This window comes from Porites lutea, chromosome 1 (assembly GCF_958299795.1).
Source record: "Porites lutea chromosome 1, jaPorLute2.1, whole genome shotgun sequence".
Lineage (NCBI taxonomy): Eukaryota > Metazoa > Cnidaria > Anthozoa > Scleractinia > Poritidae > Porites > Porites lutea.
Genome location: NC_133201.1, coordinates 44,585,975 through 44,598,172, shown reverse-complemented (window position 1 = coordinate 44,598,172; position 12,198 = coordinate 44,585,975). Strand labels below are relative to the sequence as shown.

At 38.9% G+C, this 12,198-nt stretch overlaps 1 protein-coding gene across 1 annotated transcript; it reads left to right on the top strand.

Moving 5' to 3' along the window:
* LOC140930481 (uncharacterized) lies at positions 1-4,848 on the top strand. The gene is made up of 3 exons (XM_073380188.1): positions 1-58; positions 1,569-1,844; positions 2,389-4,848. The coding sequence occupies exons 1-3, from the start codon at positions 1-3 to the stop codon at positions 4,161-4,163; spliced, it is 2,109 nt and encodes a 702-aa protein (XP_073236289.1). The 3' UTR covers positions 4,164-4,848.
* Positions 4,849-12,198: the final 7,350 nt, after the last annotated feature.

The window sequence follows — 12,198 nt, the reverse complement described above, 5'->3', positions numbered from 1 at the left end:
ATGTCGCGTCCTTTTATTCAAGACTCAAGTGTTAGGGTATTGTTTCCACGATACAAAGGTAATTTAACTTAAGAAAATCTATAAATCGAAGCTTTCGCGCTACTCTCTGTTTTATAAGGAAATGAAAACGCTCAACTTGATAAATATTTTGACTTCATAACATATTTTAACAATTTGGGCCAGCAGAATGTATAGAATTCCAGGAAAACAATTCAGGAAGCCGAACGGTTTTGAACTTCGCTAGAAGTTATTTTTATCAGTATGCAAATCACCTACCCAATCACTTACTTTCCATCGAATTGAAATATCCTGACTTTTTTTTGCCACTTTTCGATTTGACTCGTTTCATTTTATATTATTTTGTGCAAGCTGAGTTGTTCATGCGAATTTACGCTTTCAAAAGGAAAAAGAAACTTCGAGGAAACGTTGTGTTTACAACCACGGCAATTTGTATCTATTTCGCTTCACTTACGCTTATATGCAAATTACCGTTCATCCGCCGGATTTCGCTGTAGACAAAAATATCGATTTTGAATTCCCAAATGCTTGCCTTTTGGGGCACCCCTTTTATTTTGGCTATCAAGATTTTAAAAGCTAAGCTTCAGACTTTTCATTCCAACGTTTTAATGCGGAAAAGCTAGGAGAAATGCTCCAACTGATTTAAGTCACGCAACACTCTTTAAGACCGCATAACTTGATCTTTCTGTTATCTTTTGTTCTTCTATTGTCTCCAAAACAATAACGATATTTTACCAATTTCCACCTACAAATAATAGGACACATTTGATTGACAGAAAAATTTGCATTTACTAGCGACGCGTATCTACAGGCGCGATTCCGTAATGAGCTCAAATGTGAAAAAATTATTTGTAAAGCTTAATTGGTTGAAAAGTTATTGAGCTGTGAATTTCGTATTTTTTGCCATTTTGTTACTATTTTTAGAAATTTGGTGATCTTTAGAATGTCATATCTTCTTAACCAAATGAGGTTTTCAAAAACTTTTTTCACATTCAAGTTCTTCTCTGAGTACTCTTTCAAACTTGCTAACCTGTTATGGCATAAGTTTTAACTTATATTTTGCTGCCAATCTTATGACGTCATTCTCGCTCTAAAAACCGTTAAAATCAAAAATCCAAAAACATACGATTGTTGGCAAAACAAAGTTCTATTATAGTGCAAAGTCTCAGCTCAAACCGTTAAAAATTGAAAAACTAGTTTGAAAGAGATCACTTTTTGATGACAGCTGACCCGGCGTGAAACAACTTTTGATTGTTTTTTGAGCAACTTTTTGAGAAATTACAGGAACCGTTTGGGAAAATCTCGAGCAACTTTTGGAAAGCCCCAGATGGGGCATGCCTCGCGTTCTCTCCTGGTCCACCGACCCGCAAAGTCTCGGGCCGATTCTCCCATATCTCACGCATTTAGGCTCATTTAGCTTTATGTGCAGGTGTTCCTGGTGAGAATATATTACAATTTTACAAAGATGAGATTAGTCTCCCACTGAGAAGTCTCTTTTATTACTAGTTAATAGTCGAGTGAAATACTTGACAACACATTTATCTTTTTAGAGAAAGAAGAATGTTTCAATCACCCAGAGGAGCAGATTGAGGGACACCCATTTTCTGAACCTTGGGAGGATAGTGACTTGGTGCTCACAGTGGACGATGATACATTTTATGTCCATCGACAGATCCTGAGTTTACACTCTCCAGTGTTCAAAGCAATGCTCAGTTCAAAGTTTAAGGAAGGAACAGCCACAGAAATTCCATTACCCGGAAAGAGGGCAAATGAGGTTCTGGATTTCCTGAAGGTGATCTACTTAAAAGAAACAGAAGGCATCACTTGTAAGTAAGAAAGTGCCTTAAAAAATAGATTAGCAATGTAAAATATGCCCTTCTCTGTTATTTCTGAGCTGGTTTGCATTTATGATGGGAGCATAAAAACAGCCAAACGCATTATTAAAGACAAAGGCGCTGTAATGAAAGCATTCACCGTAAATACTTTTGTTCGATATAAATAATTCTATTTGGTTAGATTTCGTTCGGGCATCGAACTCATAAAAAAAAAACTTAAGTTCGGTTTCGTTAGATAACTGATCGGCATCGAACAAATCTTTCGTTCGAAAGAGTTTGATTGCGTTCCACTGATTGCGATGGAAATTTTGTTCGATTTTGTTCGGTGGGTTAGCCGGATGCTTTGCCCCTGAATCATTCTCTCATATTAACCGATGTCGTGATTCAAAGAAAGCGTGCAACTATGATACAGCTGGTGGTAGGAGTTGCTTAAGCTTTGATTGAACTCAATCAGCCGGTCCTTCACCCTCTGTTCCTTCCTTTTTGTTTAAGTTTTGTTATCTGTCTAACTGCGTTTTTGATAATTTGTATTTAGTGAACAAAATGAGTCACCTGCTGAAGCTAGCTGAAGAGTACAATGTAGAGGGTGTGCTTGATCTCTGCGTGAAGTGCCTCGAAGATATGCCAAAATCAGAGGAGAATGTGGTGAAGATTCTTTACTTGGCAACAGACACACTGAAAGCTAATGAAGATTCTAGGCTTGATGGCGTTCGTGAGTATTGCAAACTCCTTCTTAAAGACATGGACCTTGCCAGTATCACTGGAAAGAGTGATTTTAAGAATCTGAACCGAGATAGCTTGGAAAAAGTTTTTGTCACAAGAACTGAACGTCTAGAAACGTTTATTAAGGACGTTCGGCCTCAGTTGATAGGGTTAGTGGAATATTGTTTATACTTAAAACTAGAATCATCTCAGTTTCCTTGGGTAATTCGCTGCCCTCAACATTTCGCATCACCAATAACTGGGAAATTTGCCTTTTATAGACCTGCACATGTTGGTCTGCTCCAGCGGATCGATAGTTGTTTGGGCTGTAAAGAAATGATTAAACAGTTAGTTTCTTCATCTTATAAACTAGTTGAGACCCAAACCCAAACCCAAAAGGATACTTCTGAATCACTATTTGCCAAGTCTGGACCAAAAAGATTTGTCAAAGAACATATGTATGGGGGCAGTTTCCACTTTGACGAAAAACTGATCACAGTTCTTCAGGATTTAAACGAAATAGTTTACGTCCCTGAAGCCAGTTCTGGGACTTCAACTACTGGCCACTCTGGTTTCTTATTGGGGGCCTCAAATCCTATCCTCCCTGGTTCATTCATTTCCGCGGGGACCACAACGACTGGCCTCCCTGGCTCATTCAGTTCGGGGACTTCAGCATTCAGTTTGGGCGCCTCAACTTCTCGCCTCCCTAGTTCACTCGGTTCGCGGATCTCAGAATTCAATTTCGGAGTCTCCACTTCTAGCCTACCTGGTTCATCCAGTTCAAAGAGCTCAACTACTGGCCTCCTCGGTTCATTCAGTTCGGGGACCTCAACTACTGGCCTTTCTGGTTCACACAGTTTGGGAACCACAGCGTCCAGTTTCTGGACCTCAACTACCAGCCTCCCTGGTTCATTCAGTTCAAAGACCTCAACAACTGGTCTCCCTGGTTCTTCCAGTTCTGGTACCTTAGCTATTACTATCCCTAGTTCATTAAGTTCGGAGACCTCAGCTACTACCCTTCCCAGTATGTTCAGCTCGGGGACCTCAACTGCTAGCCTCCCTGGTTCATCCAGTTCAAAGACCTCAACAACTGGCCTTTCTGGTTCTTTCAGTTCTGGTACCTTAGCTACCACTATCCCTAGTTCATTCAGTTCGGAGACCTCAGCTACTACCCTTCCTAGTTCGTTCAGCTCGGGGACCTCAACTGCTAGCCTCCCTAGTTCATTCAGTTTGGGGATCTCAGGATTCAATTTCGGAGTCTCGAATTCCAGTCTACCTGGTTCATTCAGTTCGGGGACCTCAACTACTGGCGTTTCTGGTTCACTCAGTTTGGGAACCGCAGTACCCAGTTTCGGGACCTCAACTATCAGCCTCCCTGGTTCATTCAGTTCAAAGACCTCAACAACTGGCCTCCCTGGTTCTTTCAGTTCTGGTACCTTAGCTACTATTATCCCTAGTTCATTCAGTTCGGAGACCTCAGCTACTACCCTTTCTAGTTCTTTCAGCTCGGGAACCGCAACTGCTAGCCTCCATAGTTCATTCAGTTTGGGGACTTTAACCACTAGCCTCCCTGGTCCACTTTTAGCGACATCAACTTCTACTAGTTGATTAGAAGTCTTTTGACTAACTTTTGTAATGGAAAGAACACAGGAGTGAATCTGAAGAAACTGAAGTTTAACTGATCCCAGTTTAAGCTGTACCTTTAGCCGTTTTTAGAATTAAGTGGATTATTTTGAGGGTAAACTGTTTTCTCATCTCTTGCTTTACCTTTTTGAAACTCTTTCGAGTAAATGTTGTTAATACATTAGGTTTGATACGATTGAATCTGGCTTTAATTAGATCAACGCGCTTTTTTTCAAACACCGTGGAGATGTGTCATTAATTAAGCCGTGAGGGTTGGAATACGTAAATCTGTCCGAGCGTGACGCCATGTACCAGCTGTTCGTCCAGATCCGCGCATGAATACATAAACGCACATGAATAGATAAATTTAACGCCATTAAAAAATATATTAGTGCATTAATCCCGCTGTTGGCTGACTAGTTGATTAGTCGATACAGCTGTGAAGTGGAAAACAAAGAAAGAAAAAGATGAAAACAACCCCCCTGCTTGTTTCTTTAACGAGACAGTCTCATGTCGTTGACAGACCTCAAGTGCAATGCGTGGAGTCTCGATATAATGGGTCCCAGTCTACATAACGAAGTCCTCATCAGTACAACGAACGATTTTCTTTATACCCCAGTAATAGTACAACATATGGAAAAGAACCTCGATATAACGAAACCTCGTTATAGCGAACAAATTTTGTCAGTCCTTTGGCTCTTCGTTAGTATCGGGGCTCCAATGTAATGTCGTGGTCAATGATAATTATTTTTTTTCTGAATTTGCTAGTCTAAGCCCAATACGTTGTTAAGTGAACTTGAAAATGTAGTACTGTACGTGTTGGAATGATCAATGTCTTTTGTTACGAAAGTTATTGTACTGTTTTCTGGTCAGTCTAGAAGAGCTTTTCATTACATAGTAATCAGTTATATTTTTACTTAAATTCATATGATAGTGAAGCTTTGTGCAATTATGTACCTTAATTATTTTTGAAATAAAATGGAAGTGTTAGCGCTTTAACGCCTTGGCTGTCCATTTGATCCTACTGTGTCATTTATCCTCACATCCGGTTTAAACTGCAAATTTTTTCCCCCATGAACCTCCTGAGTTCTTTGATTGTGGGATCCGCGATGACTTTATTTCGGTTCCTAGCCTCTTTGCTTAACAGGTGAGATTCGATTTGAAAATTGGTTGATAACCCACGTAAAACGTGAACTTTGTCAAAATTTTGTACGTGAAACGGGACCATGACTTTCACTTAGTTTGCTTCCCTCTTAGAAGAGCACTGAGGAGCACTAAAGTTCGAAAGAGAAAAAATCTTCGTCCAAGTCGTTTCTAGTAGTTTCATCCATCGTACAATTTAGGAAAAAAAACACTTTCCAGTGCTCGTTACTTCATCTTTTGAATATCACAATCCGTAAGTTTTCAAGTCTGACTCGATTTGAATACCATAAATTTAGATTATTGGTGGCGGGGGGGGGGGGGGGGGGGAGTTTTTTTGCATTAAAACAGATGAACAGTTTGCTCATCTCCAAGTTTAACATATCTGAAAGAAGTCCCGATGTTCATGTGACATGAATAAATTTGCATTGTCGGCGAACAATATCAAATTTAATAAACTGGGAGCTTTGTTAATACCGTTTATGTGAAGTAAGAAAAAAAGAGGTCCGAGGATGGAACCCTGAGGGACCTCACGAGAGATTTTCAATCGTGTGCTCAAAACATAGGTCTCCGATTACTGGAAAATCACTCATTCAAAACCTTAAGATTGATATATAAAGCCTTCGTACAGTTTTCAGCCCCCTCGACTGAACTTATCTTAAAGTAATTATTTAGCCGAAGAAGATCCTTGCTGTAGTTTATTTTCCTGGGGCTTTTAATATCAAGCTCATCAAATCTTTTTTCCTTGTTTGACACTCAGATTATAAGTTGTCTACCAAGACACAAAAACCTTTCTTTATTCTAAAAGAGAGCTTAAGCGTGGTGATATAAATTACCTAGCTAAAAATCATGAAGTGTTTTGTTTTGGTTTGCAATCGATTGCGCGCTTCATCAACACGAACGCGTCCTACTTCAACACATAGGTTGGAGGCTGAAGTAAAATTTCCTGAAACTTTTAAATCTCGGTAGGAAAAAAATAAAAATGTTATTCATCGGCCTAGGCAAGTCCGTATTGGGAGAAACTGTGCCGGCCAGCACTCAAGATCTCGGGCACAGTTTCTTCCATTACGGACCTCCCAGCCGGTGAATAACACATATTTATCCAGCATTATAAATTAAGAACCTCACTTCACATATTCAGCTTTTGCTTTTCTGTGACCACAAAATTATCTTTCCAAACTGGCACTTTAAGATTATAGCTTTTTGTGCCGGCACGAAAAGCTATCCGGTATAATGTGAGCACCTATCTGATATGTCAGGGGCACCCAACGTCAGTTTTCGGAAAATACCTGTTCGGAAGATGATTTGAGATCTAGAATTTTCGGAACATTTGTTGCAAAATTTCTTGCTTGCCTGCCTCTCCTAGGATTTTCGAACATCTAAAAAATGGTATAATTGCCTATTTTTAACGGATTTTTACCCTGAAAAGGTCACCTAGAATTTTCGAAAGCTTTTCTTCTGGCTGAAATTTTCGAAAAAGTAAGTTTTGATCCCTATGATTTTCGGATCATTAGACTTTCAGCTAGGAAATCCGAACAGATGAAAAATTTTTAGGGGATAAAAATATGCCTATATCTACCGTTTAAATACTAAAATACTTTCAACAATGCTATGTTTAAGTGGTTTTGAGCTATATTCTCGTTGGGTGCCCCTGATATGTGACTCTACGTTTTAGATATGTGTGAGGGGCAGCTTCGCTGCGTTACAGATACAGAAACTGCGCCAAAATCACCGTTCTTGTGTCTGAACCAAGAGCCATTATGGCTCTTGGTCTGAACAGAATTCCTATCAGGTATTATATGGTTTTCGCGTCGGCGTAAAAGCTGTCCGATATAGTGTGAACATAGCCTAAATGCCCAAGGAGTCAATGAAGTCTTCATTCAACAGTTTTTTTTTCCTCGTTTTTCACTTACCATTTTTTTTGGATTGAAAAAATTAAAAATTCTACACACACCATGTAATCCCGAACAAGCTTTGTTTCGCCCTGACGAGAAGCTATCGCTTGAAAAGTCAGCTGTTCAATCTTTCTACGGTGTGGTAAATTAACACCAGATTTTCGCGTTGAAGAAGCCTTAGAAAACAGGCGACATTTCACGACGCCACAAATGGTTTTCCCGAGCGCGAAACCCACTCAAAAAATTCTATAAAACTGGTATAAAATGATAATAAAATATGAGGTTTATTATCTTCATATTGTGTTCATTTATAGTTTTAATATCGTACTCCTCAGTTCAATAAAGTCTATGATCCAAGAATGATTCGATTAGTACCCAATCTACTCTACGTTACCAAGTGGCAAAGTTCTAAAGTAGCAGTTGTAAATGATGGTGAAATGAAGCAACGTGGCAGGCGACGATAATTCTTAACCAAAGAGCGTGATATTAAAACGACTGCATAATGAACTCAATATGTAATTAAAAGTTCAATTTTTGTAAGAAACGCTTAAGCGGATTTCCACAGGCGTAATAGTTAATTGCACAATTCAAACAGTCTGACGATAAAATTTATGTTCATTTATAGTAGAAAACGTGGAACATCTTCTCGAGCTAAGCGATGAATACCAAGTCAAACACGTCTTAACTTTCACGCTTGCATCAATTTTGTTGAAAGTCACCAATAAAAAGTGAAAATGTGATACTACCTAGAATGTCAGGTTTGTTTAATCTGAATACTGTGTCGAAAGGTTGCAAAGATTTCATTACAAACATGAAATGTAATTGAAGAACCTGTATGAAGCTGTTAACCGGGAGCTAGATCTTGACCAATAAACTCCTTGCGACAATTCCTGCAGCAAAGGATATCGAGCGGTTGGAAACGTTTTTTGACAAGGTGTATCCTGAATTAATGGGAATGGTGGGGTGTTTTGGCTGATGCGTAAGAACGAACTGGGTATGAGTTGGTGCGAACAGCATGTTACCCACGGCAACTTAAATCTCCGACTTAGCATCGATAGTGCAGAGATAAGGGAGTGTTCAAGCTGCCGAAAAATGCTATATTCAGAATGCAGAGCAACTCGAAGGGGAGGGGACAGCAATATTGGAACTACCAATACGGAGGACACACCTGGCAGGGGTATCATTTTGAAAATTTGGAATCATTAAATTAATCGATTAATTTTAACATGGTTAAATCCTATCCCCTCCTGACGCCCTTCAACCCCCTTTCCTGCCATGATCCTGCTTCTTTAGTACTGTTTCGGAGTTTTATTCTTGCGTGAATTTCACTATGATATATAGCGATTCTGTTTATGAGTTCTGTTTATGAATAACTCAATGAATATTTAACAATTATTCTTTGAAATCGAGGTGAATAGTGGCAAAACATTTACCGAGCCACGAAGTGGCGAGGTAAATACTCCTAAAGTCACTATTCACCGAGATTGAAAAGAATAATTGTTTTAGGATATACACACGAAGTGATCTCAACAAAATCGGAGAGGAAACCATTAAAAAGTACGATTTGATTGACAGATCAGGTCAGCTAGACACGCGACAGTTTAAAAATAGATTTTTGTAGAATTTTCAAACATGGCAATTCACAAGCTTATCACTTCGCAAACAACAGGGTAATGACTTAAATGGAACCGCTAAAAGTTTGAATTGTTTCCTTACCGGAGAAGAAAAGAAGAGCTTTGTTGTTTTCTGTTAACTCGCCAAGTTTATAGCCGAAAAGGTTTGTTGTATCGTTCTGCGCACGAAGTGCTGACAAAAATGTCAAAAAATGGCGATTCCGTTCCTTGAGGTAAGACGTCGTCTTCATGTAGCATTCTTTCTCGTGTTTACTTGAAACGTAGAATTTCTGCAAACATTTGCTTTCAAATTTGTTTGTCATAAGTAAACTTCGTCTGTGGGCCAAATTTTTCTTGTTAGCAAACGCTGAGTTCACGAAACGACCTCTTCTAGGCGAACAAACGGGAGTTGTAAACAATCCATCGACCACAAAACTCAACAACAGTAAATGGAAAAACGCCGTTTTGAATCCTTCGAAGTCTTTTCTTGCCTGAAAAAAAAGTCAACCCTAGGATTTTGTCGACTTTTAAAAGATCTTTCTCTAAGAAAATGGGAAAAAACCGAGCTCACACATTATCCACTCGCTGGGAGGTGAATATTGTTGAATAGTCCGAGATAGCCAACCAATCAGATTGCTTAAATCACCAAGATCACTGAGTGTGTATATACTAAATATTTAGTATATACTAAAACAGTGGATAGTGTTTTTCGGGCGCTCTCATTAGCTACTCAATCAGTGAATATCCTGCACTATTCACTGATTCACCTCCAGTTCCAGCTAGTTCCTCCGAGCGAGCGACGCCAAACTCGCGTTGGTTGCGAGCAAAATGCTTTCCCGGTTTGCTGCCGTAACAAACTAAGAAATTTCACAACTAATCAAGCAAGCTATTTCCGAAATACATGAAGTAGGTGACAAATTTCGGTTTGGAAGTTTTAACAGGTAAAGCTTTGTCTTTTTTACTTGAATAGTTATCGATAAAACCGGTGAAAAAGTTATTTGTTTACAAATGCAAATTATAAGCTTAAGTCTTGCGTTACTTTATTTAGTTGACTTGTTCATAAATAAGCTTAAAACTAAATTTAATAATCTTTTTTACAGAATCATTTTAAATACAAACAGAATTCACAACTCCTTTTGAAGAAACTTCCCCGCAAGAGCTAAACAAACGCCTTCAAAAGTTTTATTTGTCTTTAAGAAAAAGCGACGACCGCGGCCGTTCGGTCATCGGGCGCCAAAATTGTAATCGTTGTGCTCAATTATCTCACTGTTTTAGTATATACTAAATAACAATTATTCACCGAAGTGGAGGTGGCTAGTATTGGATATTTACCTCGCCGCTTCGCGGCCTCGGTAAATATATCCAATACTAGCCACCTCCACTTCGGTGAATAATTGTTATATATATTTCTAAGTTCACGGTAGCTGCTTTTTTAAAAGGGGAGGCACCTTCATTTTTTAAATAGTGTGCAAGAAAGGTTTACAGTGGATATGCTTAACAGACGGAAAAATATCTCCATTATATAACAGTTATGCATTTCCGTAGTTTCGAGTGTTATACCGTGAAATATCTCAAAAAGAAAAAAACATGTCACGAGTGGGATATTCATCTATCCCATGGCACTCAACACGACAACGTAAAATGGGAGAAACCTCACGGGGGGTGACAGCTCTAACAAGGGCTGTTTCGGGAGAAAAACAAATTTATTCCGGGAATCTGGAGATTTTGCCGGGAATCGGGAAACCTGGGAAATTTTTCGGGAAATATGAGATATTTTCGGGACAGTGAGCAAAGATTTGATATTACATGTTATTAAACAAGTTATATATACAGTGATATGCACCTAGTGTATGCGCTGTATTCTATGTATTTTGACACTTGAAAACGGCTGAACTCCCCATGATATGAAAAGACCAATCAGCAACGTTTCCTACTAAAATAGCATGAAGTTCAAGTGCGGTTGACCACGTGCAATCCCCAGAGGATTGACACAAGAACCGTACCGGTGCATACTATCAGTTCACACCAATTCCATCATTCATTAGTTCAGGGGGTATTTTTACGCTGCACCTTAACGAGTTTTAAGAGCACATTCCACTGATGCATACTGGAAAACGTGAAAGAAGTACGTAAGAAGTATGTAAGAAGAAAACGAAACTCATTTAACCTTGTTAAACACAAATGAGGCCATAAAAAGTAGTATGTCTGTGAAGACTCTTTAATCATCCTGATCTCGTCGGGGTCCTTCCGATTTTGCTCGAAAATCCCGAATCCCGATCAATATGCGTTCGGGATAGGAAAATTTCAGATTTCGACAGTTGTTCTGAAATTTTCAAATGAATTCTTATGATACTCGATCATACAATGACACCACACAGAGTATACTTAGCTGAAAGTGATATCCAGAGCAATTTCAAAAACCGCACAACTTGTATAAAATAAAATTGACTACTTCTACGCGAAGTCACGCCAATAAAAATAAGCATAAAAAGGACAATTGATTTAGAGAACATTTTGGGCAGAATTTGTCCTCTCAGAACACTAGAAATGGCGTTTAAGAGCACCAAGATTTCAAAATTTTCTGGGAGAGCATGCCCCCAGACCCCCCTAGTGGTTTGCCCCTTCACTGCTCGCCTGATCCATCGGTGATTAAAAAACAAAAAAACACGATTTTATACACCTAAAAAGCTTGACAGTCTTTCTGTGTTAACATGATACCCTCTAAACGAAAAAATAACTAAGGTTAGATAATTAACAAGTTACATAATTAACAAGAAGCTCCAAAAAATCTCTAATCAAAATTTTAATTTAAATTGTTAAAACAATTTTGGGAAGTTAAACATTTATGGGGAATGCCACCGAAAAATTCGGGAGGGTCGACGAAATTTCCGGGAGGACAGAAAGTTATTCATAGGACTGCCCAAACAGCCTTTGTTAGAGTTGTCACCCCCCGTAAACCTCGATATCAACTCCAAGAAAAGTCAATACTCGTAATCTGAAAATAACACATTGCTCAAATGATCGACAGCTCAGGTTAATGAATAAAGTTCGTATTCACCTCAGCTGTGTCTACTTTACCTGAAGAAAACTGGATTAAGGAAAGACAGCTTTCGAATGTTTCTACGCCGAGACTTCAGTTAGGTTTGTTGTTTGGAAATGTGAATCTCGATTCAGTCGGTCTTCACAACAGTGGCTACGGCCAAATTCAGTCCACACTGTTTAACTTAACATAAACTCAGTGTTCCATTGTTAAAAGAAATCAAGCAGAACGCTTTTCTCGGAACTTAGATAGTTTTCATGGAAACAATAGAATTGTGGAATATAATCAAAAAAGGTCGAAAGGCCTCTACCTACAGGGTGCATGATATTATT